The 14,200-nt window shown below is 37.4% G+C and overlaps 1 protein-coding gene across 4 annotated transcripts in view; it reads right to left on the bottom strand.

Annotated features, from left to right (window-relative positions):
* ATP2B2 (ATPase plasma membrane Ca2+ transporting 2) overlaps positions 1–14,200 on the bottom strand; it is a 361,992-nt gene that overhangs the window by 75,074 nt on the left and 272,718 nt on the right. For 3 of the 4 annotated variants that reach the window (XM_051793218.1, XM_051793221.1, XM_051793219.1), the window contains 5 exons: positions 12,743–12,775; positions 11,086–11,178; positions 5,227–5,268; positions 3,423–3,587; positions 1,019–1,233 (listed from right to left, as the gene is read on the bottom strand). In XM_051793218.1, coding sequence (XP_051649178.1) covers positions 1,019–1,233; positions 3,423–3,587; positions 5,227–5,268; positions 11,086–11,178; positions 12,743–12,775 — 548 coding nt within the window. The remainder of the gene's footprint in view (positions 1–1,018; positions 1,234–3,422; positions 3,588–5,226; positions 5,269–11,085; positions 11,179–12,742; positions 12,776–14,200) is intronic. The other variant, XM_051793220.1, reaches the window with a different exon arrangement.

Genomic DNA, 14,200 nt, shown 5'->3' with positions numbered 1-14,200 from the left:
CAGCAAAGATTAGTTAAAGAAAATAAAAATAAAGGCATTTTTCAAACATCATCATTATGGCAAATATTCAACTTTTTCTTAGTAATGCTTGGAATGCCAGGATATTATCTTGCAGCACACGGATGGACTATACATCCAGGAGAAGGGGAAAGGGAAAGGAAAAAGGGGAAAGGGGAAAAAGGGGGAAAAAGGGGAAAAAGGGGGAAAAAGGGGAAAAAGGGGGAAAAGGGAAAGGGGTGTCAGATGAAGGACATAAGAAGAATGAGAAAATATTTTAAAAGCAGCAACAGTCTTTATTAGCAAACTGTCATCCTTGAGACATGGTTTTTTCCCCCCCTAATAATTATGATATTTGGCTACATAGAAATCAAGATATTCCTTCTTAAAGTTCATAATTTGTTTACATGCTAAATGGGAATAAACTTTACGTCATCTTCATCTAAGATTGCCAGAATGTTTAAATAAGTCCCATCTGACTAAATTGCTAAAGTAATCCACAAGTCCAGGATTTTAATCCTCTTTAGCTTCCTAACAGAATCATTTACATTGACTTCAAAGAACTGCAACTGCACTTCAGAAAAGTACATGAAAGCTTCAGTGAAACTCTAATTTCTTTGTAAAGTGTTCCTGAAGGCTTCAAATCCTTGTCAAAACTTTGTCCTATTGCACGAGAAAATTTGAATACAAAATTATTCCCTGTCCAAAGACTGGACTGTTCTCAGAGTAAATTCTGCTCAATAAGTTCCTTGTTCTTTGCAAATCAAATAGGTATTTCTACTACCTGATTATCCTGCACTGTGTGGTTTTAAAGAGATCTATTAGAAAACATATGTATTCACATTTTTGTTAGATTCTTTCAATATGAGTTTACTTTAAAACAATTTCACTCTAAACAACATTTTGAGCACATAATTTGCAGACCAAGTTTCTTCACACCTGATAAAACCTGAGGGCCAACTCAGTGGTGAACTCGAGCAAACAGCATTTTTCTCCCATGATTATTTTTAATGCCTCTTACCTTTACAGAATAAGCCAGAGAAATAGTGACAGCAAGTGGAAGTCCCTCAGGAACAGCAACCACGAGCACAGTAACACCAATAATGAAGAATTTAACAAAATACTGGACGTAGACAGGAGTGCACTCAGGCAACCACTGCTTCTTGTTGACCACAAACGTGTCAATGGCAAAATATAGTACCAAAATTATGACAGTGATAGCAGACATCACCAAACCTGGAAAGAGAAATGATCCATTACTGTAACAGAGAACACAATTAAAAACATCAGAAATCAGAAATCTGCATTGGAATTTGATGTGAAATTATTTTCTTATTCTAAGTGACATTTCTCACCAATATTAATAATGATGATAATGATCAAGTCTACAGGAAGAAACATTGTTATAATATAATTACAACAGCATTACAGTCCAGTGCATAAAGAAACACTGAATGCTGCAGAACAGCTCAATCACACTGCATTCATTTTTAAACACTGTCTTACTGCTGCCTTGAAAACTTCCCAGCCAGTCCAGTTCTCCAGGAGTTCCTCTGTCACTTATTTAAGTTTTTTCAATTTAGTACATTATTTTGCCTGGTAAAATATTTATCTGTCCTTTTAACCTCCACCTTTTACACATTACTAGTCTATCCATATTCAAACACTCACTTTTCTCTTTAATAAATGTATCTTAGGAGACCTGAGAAAAATAGTCTCCTGTAGTTTATGTTGTTGCATAAAACACTTTAGAAAAGCCCTAGGGATGTATCTGGGTGAACATAAGGGAGCAGTAACAGAGAATTATCCACAGAACAGTTTTTAACTAAGTTTCTTGAAAATGTGATAAATACAGGTGTTTCCAAGGTTTCCCTTTTCCAAGGGACATCCATAAAGTGTGTACTTTTATGAGGAGAGATTCAAAAGAAGCAGAGACATTACCAAAAATTTCACAGAATTCACAAAAGATCCCAAGCACTTAATATGCTCTCCCAGTGGCACAGACTGCTAGGATAACACTGCTCCTCCACAATTTCGTTCCTGGAGTGCAGTATACAAATAAAAACTCCAGCAGAGCCTCAGCTTTGCCTTGCTGCGATTACTGCTCTCTGACAGGTTTCTGTGAAGCAGTTAAGCCTGCATTTCAGAATAAATTAATTTTTCCCTAATGGGATCATGCAGTAAAAAGGAGAATACTGTGAATTTCATGTCTTGACTGCACTTTAAAAAAATTGGTAAGATGAAGGATGCTAAGGGTGACAGGAAACAGATGAGTCAGGGAGATCATTATATGCCAGAGGACACAGGAAAATCCATTAAAATATTATATTCATGACAACACACGACATCCCCATAGATAGCCCAATGACAAAGAAAAACCAAAGGAGACAATAATTAATTAATTTAATTCACATTAGTCTCCACATTATGGTTAGAAATCCCTACACAATCACTTTAACTGTGATATTCACGGGCCTGCTGAAATATCAGAGAGAGTGAGAATCAAAGGCAGTGTAGAAAGGTACTTAACCTAAGAAGTTAATAATCATGGGAAACAAAGGAGAGAAGCCTGAGCAATATGAAACCAGGCACAGCATTGATTGTATAGCAGAGATGATAACCACAGAATTTGAGTCACACACTGTGCAGGAAAAGAGAATTTGGCATCTTGGGGTTATGTGATCAACTGACCAAAATGAAGTTTAAAAGGAAGGGAAAGGAATATGTGGGGTAGAAATCAGACTGGTGAAGAAGGGTAAGGGAAATAGAGCAGAGGTAAAGTGAGGAAGCTGTTGTAGGACCTCAGCCAAGGATCTGGAGAGAGACCAAAATCTCTTCAATAGCACTAGAAATACAAACCTAAGGAACTCTGTGCCATCACAGAAGATTTCCACTTTCTACCTACATGTTGGAGAAGTGCTGCTTCTAACAGCAGGGACCAGATGGTTCTGGATAAAAGAGTCAACACTTGTGTCATGCTTGGGTAGAAAGCAGGAACATGGATATTAAGGGAGAACAGGATGATTTCAGAATCCGTAAGAGGGAAATTCTGTGTGAGTGATATTTTGAGATTACAGAGATTCTGGAACCATGTACTTCAAAGTTCTAAGGGGAGACAAAATTAAATATGTAATTACTGTGCTTGGGAATATTAACTATGAGCAAAGCTACATTTCATTTTGATTCAAATATTCATTACAATCCAAGTTGCCCAAAGCTTCCGGCTTCTTGACTCTCAAAGCTAATTTTCAGAGGAAGAAAAGTTTGTCAATACCACGTAATAACCATAGAACAGTTTTATGAGTGAGCCATTTCTAAATATTGTGGTAAAAAAGGCCTGTGCCTTTCAAAAAAAAAAAAAATATTGCTTTTCAACTCTCAGGTCTCATTAACACAGTGTTTTTTGGTCAGCCCCCCAGCCATACCTGCTTTGCCTATCTGGACTGCCAGCTTGGTCAGCTTTCCCTGAAGGACAGATTTTTCTTTCTTGTGCATGTTGGATTTCTTCTTGTCCTTGTCATCTCCCTCTCCTCCTTCTGCACTCTTCAGTGGCTGCATCTCCATGGCAGCAGCCCCATCCTGCTGCTTGGCTGATAATGCAGAACAAAACTGTTACTCCCGAGCTGCCCCTCGTTCTTTTTAGCTCAGCGTTCGTACTTATGGGGTTCAACCAGCAACATCTGCTGCAGGGGCTGCTTGGGACAATGATTACCAGAGTGACCTTTGAGTCCCAGGTCAGGCAGGTGCCCTGTGGGACCCCTGGGGTACAAGCACATCCACGGCACAACCGGTCAAGGACCGGGAAACCCATTGGGTCGATCCGTTGTTTTGGACACTCTGTGTCATACACATATATATCACTCCATGCCTTGCAAATGGCTTGGCAAGTCCCAGTGTGTCAGCACTGCAGGATTTCCTAGAATAGCAGAGCTCAGATGCTTTGTGTTCCTCTAAATTTTGGGGTGTCACAGAATGCAATGCACCCTTACAATCACACTTCCAATGAAAGCATTTTGAAGGTGATGTGGTTCCACAGCTGATCCGTGCTCCCTTCTCTGGGCTGCACAGGCACCTCAGTGACCAGGGGACCACACTCTGCAAACCACTATTCTAGATAATACCAGAATTATAAAGTTTCCTTGGCATTCCGTGCTCAAGTGACTGATCCATGGGGGTGGATGGTGCTGGAATCATCACTGTCCCACAAAAAGCACACAGCATTTCAGAGCTGAACCATCCTTTCTTGAAAGAATGCTAATACAAGGAAACTTTATTTTAGTAGCATGTTTCTTAAAAGCAATGACATTGCAGTTTATATATGTGTATGTGTCTGTTTTGTACTGAACACAATAAACTAAATAGAATGAAATGAAATAGCTTTGCTTTGACATTCATGAAGAGATTGTACAAGACCATGCTTATTTGACCTGGAAATCTAATTTGTCTATCTAACCCCAGTGATTATTCATTTAATAGCATTATATTTGGTAGTTTTATACCATTAACAACTGAATTTATCTATTTAGTTTCTGATCCATCACCTTTGCAATCTTTAGCATTATCTGAGAAGAGAAAGTTATCACTTAATTTGGTATAACTCAAAGAACTCATGAGAGCTGTGTCTCATAGAATAAAAAAGGAACCATGACTTTGCTTCAGAGAAAGCAAAATATTTGTTTCAGTCTTCCTGAAATTGTATATTAAATAAGAAACTCCTAAGATTCTTATTCTTCCTGTTATTTATCCTTATGATTGCCTTTTACATTGTTCAGTAACCCTTGGGCTTTAAGGTTTCCTTTCGTTATTGCTTTACCCTGTCCCTGCAAAAGAAAATATGTCCATATGATACCATTAAACACAGAGGATGATGAGACATAAAAAAATTGGGGTGGAAAATCACTAACAATACGTAGCATACATAACTTCCACAGGAAAAATTAATTCAAATGAGCTTCGTGAGATGAAAGTAACATCTACAAATGGCATCTTAAAAATACTGATGTCCTATCCTGAAGGTCTGATATATCAAACTTCTGAAAGTTACAATCTCTTTGGTAGGTTTTTTGTTGGGTTTGGTTGTTCAGGGTTTGTGTTTTAACATTCTCTTCGAACAAAAGGGCCACTTTCACACACAAGCACAAATCACAGGGTTTCACTTGACTTTTGAACAGAATTGAACTACATGCTAAAAATAAAATCCACAACCTCCTTAATATGAAAGAAGATTACCTTTGTTCTGGCTGTTCTCCATATTCCCATCCTGCATTTTGCCTATATGATGAAAAATTTCAACAGACAACAGACAGTAAACAATCTTCACCCAAGACAGAACATGAAAATGGGAATTCAAATAAAATGGGCAGACAAAAGCCACGAACACATTCCAGGGACTTAGTCAGGATCCCTTGTTTCCACATATTCACTTAGAAGCATGGCTAACTTAGCTGGGCACACCAAGGAACTGCAGTCAAAGTTAGTGTTTTAACATGTTAAATACTAAATACTCAGCACATATTTCTGAGGAACTTGCATTATTTAAGAGCGTGAAACTAATAAAGAGAATCCAGTGGAAAGCTGAATTGGAATAATGTTCCTGAACTGATATTTCAGAGGGTTGGGAGTTAAAAAATTGGCAGGTATAATTGTGGTACACCAGCATGGAGTGTGACTTTCTTAATGTATTCTAGAATCAAATTCATTATTTTAGCAAACTGAGACAACAGAGAAATAGTAGTGTTAATATATATAAAAATAAATAAAATTGTAAATCAGATATGATTTTAAGATTATATCTTCCTCAATTGGTTGTACTATTTAGCAAATTACTTCTGTAAATAGAAGTGCCAGGGGTTCATCCTATATTCTGATTTATCCTAAAGAAAGATCTACCAAGTGCATCTGTAATTTCCAATTTAACATTTTAGTTACATAGAGTTTTACTACACTAAAGTCCTTAGTCATTTGTTTCAGAATAACAACTAAAACTTTTCAAATGTATTCCAAATTTCTTGGTGGGATCCCTTATGAAACTTCCACAGTAATACATGAATTTATGGAAAAGACTATTCAAGTTTTACAAATATTAAAATCAGCATGGACAAGGGTCTATTTTTGTGGTTATGTATAATGCACAATAAAAAATAATGCAAAGGAAAATTAATTTAAAACACCTTTACAGGATTGTTGTCACATTCTAGTAAGAAATGTATCATTAGAACTTATTAAAAAATGTGACAGCAGGTAGATCTTGCCCTTCTGACTTCCACATATATGAATTTTTTCACTCTCCGCCGGGAACAAATAGAAGCAAAATTGAATTTCTTGCACGTTTGTCTTTTCACTAAATGGGAGAGCACTAAAAACAGCCTTCTCACAAAAGGATCCCAAGTGGCCAAATCAGTGGTAAATTTGCCACAAACAGACCCCAGTGTCACAGGGAGAAAGTCCAAAGCCCAGAACTGCAACCAAGGGAAGGGCATCTCGCGACCTTTAATCATCACTGAGGAAAGCATTTACCACCCACTGCTGGTCCATATCTCTGATTCTATCCCCACCTTGGCTAAAACATGACTTTTAAAACATCAGTATCTGTCTTCCAAAGCCTTATACTTTGGCACAAGACACGAGTCTGTGAACCTGAGCTAAACCAAGTTCCTTTGCACAGCGGAATTCCCAATAAAATCTTTCCATACAGTGCATGGTTGGATTTGGTACCTGCCTAGTGGCTATTTTACTTAGAAGGGGTTTTAATTAAGTTACTGGAAGACATAAAACATCTCTGGAGACTCTGATTTCTGGTTAGAGCATAAAGCCTTCCTTAGGAAGTGGAAAATATTAATTTAGAGCAGACAGTCTGCTCCATGTCCTGCTCTGGAGCTCCCCGTGCAGAGTCCAATTCAAAACCTTGAAGTATAATTGAAGAATCTTCAACTTTAAAAAAAAAACCCAAACGAACCACCACCAAAACCCAAACATGACTTTCACAACTGGTAAAGCCGAAACAGAGGTTATTTTTCTATGTAAATCAAAGTATGTAACTTTGGGATGTATATTTGCTATTTAAAAGGGTTGTCATAATTATCAATTGATGTAAAAACACCAGTACACAAAATAAACAATCATTAACAACAATGTAAACTTAGGTATTTAAAAAATATATTCTTAATATTCTTACCCTACTGCATTTAGGTTATTGAGGGATGGAGGGGAAAGTCACCACAGAGAATTATAGTTCAATTATTTGGACAGAATAACAAAGAATAGGCCATTTGGGTAGTTATGATAAAGAAAAGAATGCTGTAAAGGATTTATTTCCTTCTGTTCCAAAGAATTTTAAGGCTACACTTTGCTATAAATTATGAACAAAGGGAGAAATTAAGACAGAAATAGAGGTGATAGAATCACTACTGCTGAGAGATCCTTTCTCCTTTCAGGCAGTGCCAGGACCAGAAATGCTCCCCCTTTTTGGGTGTGGTTTAGAAACATTTAAAATATTTAGTATTTATTAATATTTTAATAATATTATGTGGAAAACATCTTCAAAAATAGAATATATTTTTACATAATTCTGCAAATCTTTCCTCCTTTTGCTTTTGAATAATAAGTAAAATGAGCAGTGTTTGGGCTGGAGAAATCTGAGTTTATTTTTATCACTTTTCTAAGCAAGGATGAAAAATCAGAAAATTTGGAACGGAATTCAGAGCCTCCTAATATAACACGTATTCTGCAGTTGCTTTGAAGGTTTTGAGTTTGAATATGAAATGTTATGCACGTTGTCTTTGCCTTACTGCAGCTTCTGGCTTTTGGAAAGAACTCAGGGCATCATTACTGCCGAAGTTTTTACTTCCAAAGAAAAGACTGCCCCTTACCTACCTCAGCTCTTTATGAAGAGCCAATGGGACAAAATAACAAAGACCTGTTGCTGGCACCAGAAATTGTTTGTAACTTGGGAGAACTGCTCGGAATAAACCAAAGAAAAGAATGGAGTTACGTTCTCGTGCTGTGATGGAACAAAAAAATATAAAATACTACCGTGATTTTCCAAAATGCCTCATCTTGCAAGAAAATGAGTTAGAGCCCTCGCTGTGCCAAGCCAGTTATACTCTGCAGCAAGGAAAAACAGGCACATGCTGCAAATATAGATAGGGGGGCAAAGGGACATCAAACGAGTCTGACGTGGATCATCGGGAATTTTTCCACGCAGTGGGAGGGCAGAGCCAAAGTATTGGTAAAACACAGGTTCATTACAGAAGAATAAGTCTAATTCCACTCTTTCAAATAGAAAATGTTAGCTAATTCTTCTCTGCACTCACTAAATAACTTCACTTAAAGTTTCAGGAAATATTCTAAAATACATGAGAACTGCAAATTGCTTTGCAGGAACTGAGTAGTTCAGTGCATACACAGGGATTTACAGGAGACACAAAATATTTCAGCTGAGACATTTCTCTGTGTATGGCATGGTATTTCTATATCATTTCTATGTTTTCTGAATACATATTTAAGGTAGAAAATTCCTTGAAATACAAATACCAAAAAAACCCAAACAACCCACCACGGAAATCCTGATTTAGGAAGGTGGCTGTGCTCGACTGGAAGGAAAACAAATTTGGGGCAATTTGCTCTACTGGAAGGAAATCAAATTTGGGATAAACAAGCTGTAAACAATCATTGCTGCTTCCTAGATTTTCATTTTTTAAAATTACATTTACTAAATATAATATTCTAAAATTAGGTGACTTTTCCTGAATTACTACCTTTCTGCAAAATTTTCTGCTCTGCTTATAACCTAAACTTGTAACCCTTTAAAAACTTAACATATTGTTCATCAACAATTTTGATATATTTTGATCTCAACTCATAGAACAAAACAGAATTTATAACAGTTCCTTCAATACATGGGTTGTGTCACAAACTATATGAATTTATCACTATAGGCTCACTGATTGAAAACAAAACACTTTTTTTTGTGTCAATTGTCTACTGACAACTAAGAATGAAAATATTTTATCTGCAATGGTAATGGATTGATTTTCAAGTAACAAACATTTCCTGAGCTGGATACTTATTCAAGTATATAATTTTGCTTTTCTTATTTGATGGTATTTTCTACACAAAGGCATTAGACTTTAGGTAAAATGGTACAGTAGCTGATATGGGTCTGGCTTTTTTGGATTTGTGGATGAGTTTCATCACACCTCAACCATGTTGATTAAAGATGTGCAGAATTAATTGAACTGCCTCATCTCACAAGCCAAACCAAATCAGCTGCACAAAAAAATTGCCTTCTACCCTTTGTGCACTGAAAAGCAGTGAGGGTGCATCTCTCGACTCCAGGATAAACAGGGACAGTAACCATTGTTTCTGATGGGAGAGAGGATAGGAAATCACATACTTCAGACACTGATTTAATATCCCTTGGAACTCAATTTCCTTATTAGGTTCAAGGCATTAAGACCAAACACAACAGGTATTTACCGGGCAACTCCAGCTTGCTGAAAGCTGGGTTTGAACAGGGTTCATCCTGTACCTCCTGAGCACTGGTTCTCCTCAAGGGGCTTCACTCAGTGCTCTGCAGGACTGAGCAGAAACACAGCAGGATCCAATGGGAACGAGGGAGGGAAGACTCTGTCTGTGTATGTTTGTTCTACACTCATAAGTAAAATTATCCTAAAACCATTCATAGAATAACAGAATGGTTTGGGTTCCAAGGGACCTTAAAGCCCATCCAGTTCCACCCCCTGCCATGGGCAGGGACACCTTCCACTAGCCCAGGTTGTTCCAAGCCCTGTCCAACCTGGCCTTGGACACTTCCAGGGCTGGGGCAGCCACAGCTTCTCTGGGCAACCTGTGCCAGGGCCTCCCCACCCTCACATTAATGAAGAATGAAACACTCATCATTAATTTCCTAGTTCTTGGACCCTGAGGAATCTGGAACCAGGATGATGGAGATTTCTGTCATGCAATGAGATGTAGGAACTGTAAATCCTAATTTTCCACATTGTGCAGGAGTAGAGTTTTAAATCTGGTTATATGTTTCTTTTAAATTATAACAAAAATATTTAAAAATAGGTTCAAATGTTTCCTGTGTAATTACTTTAAATAAGACACTGCACTAGTACATCTTAGTCCTTGTTTAGCAGTTGGTATTTCTGTTAGAAACTCTCATTTATGTGCATTATGCAATGACTGCTGACCTGCATGGAAAAAAAAATTCCATCACAAACATGATGAAAAGTAGAGTTACTTTTGTCAGTATTTTTGGCTCTGCACAAGAGGGAAAGGTTTCTATGGCAAATAAAGACTCATGTATCTGATTAGCAGAAAAATACAGCTGATGCCTAGACTAATATTGACCCATTAAATTCAATTTAATAGTGGAATTAGACTATTAGGAGATACTGAAATATCTGCATGCGAAGTGGGGTGAAGAACCTGTACTGAGAGACAGCCAAAATGGACTACAGTAATATTTTAGTTTGGTTTAAGTAAATACAGGCAGGCTTAGTAGGATATCACTGAGGGCATACCCAAACATCCACAAAACTTCTCAGCTGCTTGTGGAACAGATGCTCAAAGCAGCGAAAGTTGTTCCTAACACAGTGTTAGTTGGAATTTAGCCAGATTCCTGATCCCAGCACTGTTCCTCAGAGCTACTTGGAGACTATATGATTACTTGTGAGAGTGCCACACCAGAGGAAAAGCGGATATAATGCGTTTATCACAATGTTCCTCTTCAGATCTATGCTGAGAAACGAGTAAATGAAAATTCACAATGAAAATTCACGTGAATCTACTCAAAAGTTTTGAAGCCAGTCTTGCATAACTGCACCTTTTATTGCAGTTTTAATTAATGGCAAATAGACCACAACTCCTACTTCTTCCTCTGCCACACTTGATCTGGTGGGAATCAAGTTGGGGCATCTCAGTGGCATCTCTGATAAGCTACTGCAGTATTTAGGGAGCAGGATCTCTCAGAGGGGAATCAGAGGCACACACAACATCTGTTCAGGCCGTGAGGGAAGGGGGAATGTGACACAGTCAGGAGAGAAATCTCTCAAATCAGACACGCCGGGGGTAGTGACGTACCATTGACTAAGCTGGCATTTGCATTATCAGTGGCATTTGCACCTGCTGCACCATCTGTGGCTGAAGGAGGGTGGGAGGAGGGATGGGAAGAATCTACTGAGCAATAATGGATAAAAAAAAAAAAAACAACAAAAAACAACACAACAATAAATAATAAATAATAACAACAACATGACCAAACGTTCACGCGGAACAAAAAAAAAACATCCACGGCATTTTTTTTTCTCCAAAATCAAACAGCTTTAAATTAAATTAACATAAATTTCAAAAGCAAAATAGCGTTGTAAAGGTGTTACAAAAGTAAGGTAAAAACTCAGACATGAAATAATAACAATAACAATAATAATAATAATAAATAAATAAGAAACACTTAACAAAGTAAAAGTTGATGATAACTGACTACACAGTAGTGTAGCTGTGTAGTTGTTTTAGTCCTTTTATGTGTTATTTTTTGTATTTTAGCACAATGTTATGCAAACACTAAAAAGGTTGAAATGTTTCCTTTTGAGTTAATTAATTTACACAATACATGGGTAGCTTTAAAATAGCCATTTAAAATATTCATTGTGTCTATATATGTACATACGACTACATAGTACTTAACATTACATATTTTGTGTTTTATATAATGCTGCACATTATGATGTATCATGACATACATTCCAGTCTAACATGTGCTCAGTCTATGACCTGCCATCACCTGGTTAATATGCACAGTGATCTGAGTAGAAACGTTAAATTTTCTTGTCTTTTATATGGAAATGGCAAATATAGCCCTGAGGAGAATAATGAGTTATTTTAAATGTAAAGAATGGATGTCACATATTTCCTGGTTTGTGGTAAAACGAAAAAAGTATTAGAAAACAAACGTTTTTTGTTTTCTGTAATTATCCACATATTAGGGGAATTGGTCAAGAAATATTTCCTAACAGGAAAGTGATAAACTAGAGGAATATTTTATCATTTTATTATGTTTTTTATACCAGAGTTGGGAAAATTAGTCTCTACAAATAACAGATAAAACTAATTTTGTTTTGTTTCTGTTGGTAAATTGCTCACAATAGAACACAAGTCCTACAATGAACCCTGACTGAGACCCTCAAACTTCTTCAGCACTTGCCCCACAGGGACTGTTTGACACCGTACTGGGCTGTTATTCCAGAAAAATGGTCTGATTTTATTTACAAAGGACAAATTGGGAAGAGAAAATAAACAGCAGAGAGGATTTAAAAACACACCCTGGGTAAGAGCATTCATGAGCATTTCAATTGCAAATTTGATTACTGTGATGCCAACGACTTCAACTGGTCTTGTTGCTTGGGCTTGTTTTTCATTCCATTTGATTGCCCACACTAACCAGCACAGCATGAACTGCTCACAGCAAATCATGGACTCCAACATTTAATACTTTGTAATTTACTTCTGGAGAATGGCTGATTATTCAGACTCAGCATTAAGATTTGCAACACCAGCGATGCGTGCACACTGAAATGATTTGCCACCGACAATCCTGTTGATTCGAAATCACTCTTTAATTTTAAACTTGACTGATTCGAAGACAATTATTTCAATCAGCAGTTCACCCCTGATTTGCACCAAAGCTCACTGGCTAAAAGCCTCAGCCTTCTGTTTGATATGGTACAGTTCTTTACTCTACCTGGCAGCTGCTGTCCGTCCTCCTGTTTCCCACCTGAATGATGATTTTTACACAATGTTAATGAACAATAAAAGCACACACCCCACACAGAGTAAAACAAGCATTTAGGACTGGCAGGGTTTCAGAGAATTGTAGGTTTGTGTTATTTGAGTTTGGGTCTCCATACACAACCAGCTCTGCACGAGCACAAAGCTGCCAGCAGCACCAGAAAACGTGGAGGAATTTTCTGTATTATGTATTTTCTATATTAGATTCAGTGTCTGCATCCAAAGTTCCAACATGTCTCTGTAAAAATCTCTGTCCCTGGGTTGTGAGTTATGACTATACTGTGTTACTCTGCCACCCCTGATTTCTTTTTCCCTGTTTTTCCAGGCTATCCACAATAAAACCTGAGGGAACCACCAGTGTCCTGAGCAAAGTAACATCCAGAGTCCAGCCCAGTTAAACCAAGGAGCTCAGTTGCCCTCATCAGACAGGGACTGAAGCTGCTCCTTCTCATCTACAGTATCCCCAGGCACCACCAGAGCAGATGCTGCCAGATCTCAAAAGGTATGGAAGCCTTTCTCCTACAGCAAGAACAAACTCCAAGATACTGTTCAAAACTAGCCTGACTTGAAAGACTTTTACTTTCAGTCTCTCTCTCTTTAATTTTCCTAGAACTCCCTGTGTCTTGCAGGAATTGGGCATTTCTGTGCAGAAATGAAATGGTAAACGTTTCACAGGGTCTTTGGTTAAGTAAAAAGGGATTTCCTCAGAGCAACAGGGAGCCAGTGGCAACCCCTTGTTGAATATATTCAGAAATGGAAGCTATAGGCCATGAAAACCATATGAATTTGGCTTTCCTATCTATATTCCTATCTACTCTCCTATCTATATATCCTATTCTACTATACCAAGTAGAATGGTCAGAAAAGCTATGACTGTTTCTTTTTATTAATAGGGAGACCCACTAGAAAGAGCAGAAATATCTAAAAACCTCATATTCATTGGCCCTTAATTCTGTCTGAAAGGCAAATATTCTCAGGACGGACTTGGAAAGAAATTCTGAAAGCAGAACAATTTACATGACTGTGAACAAAAACTGGAAAGGACAGACATTAAATCATATTTCTATTTAGTGTGCAATCCATAAATTAGCAGTAGATTATGACATCACACTATAATAAGGTGAAAAGTCTAAAGAGGCTCCTTGATTTCATTAACTGATGAAAGTTAAACTGTCTGCTAACACTTACTGCTACATTCTGGTCTTTTACTATTCTTAGCTTGACCTTTACACCTTAAGAAATTAAAATGCCTCTAAAGTCAGTCACTGACATTAAACAGCTGGGCTAGCAAAAAACCACATCTTATCTTTATCTTATTTTTGAAGCTCTAAGCAGCTATTTCCATGGCCAAGAGGGTTTGTGTTTTTTTCCTGAAAAAAAAAAAAGTTACATAGATATAAATGCACAAGAG

Source organism: Manacus candei, unplaced genomic scaffold (assembly GCF_025592945.1).
Source record: "Manacus candei isolate 608988 ecotype Guabito, Panama unplaced genomic scaffold, ASM2559294v1 h1tg000036l, whole genome shotgun sequence".
NCBI classification, from domain to species: Eukaryota; Metazoa; Chordata; class Aves; order Passeriformes; family Pipridae; genus Manacus; species Manacus candei.
This window is presented reverse-complemented; position numbering and strand designations above follow the sequence as displayed.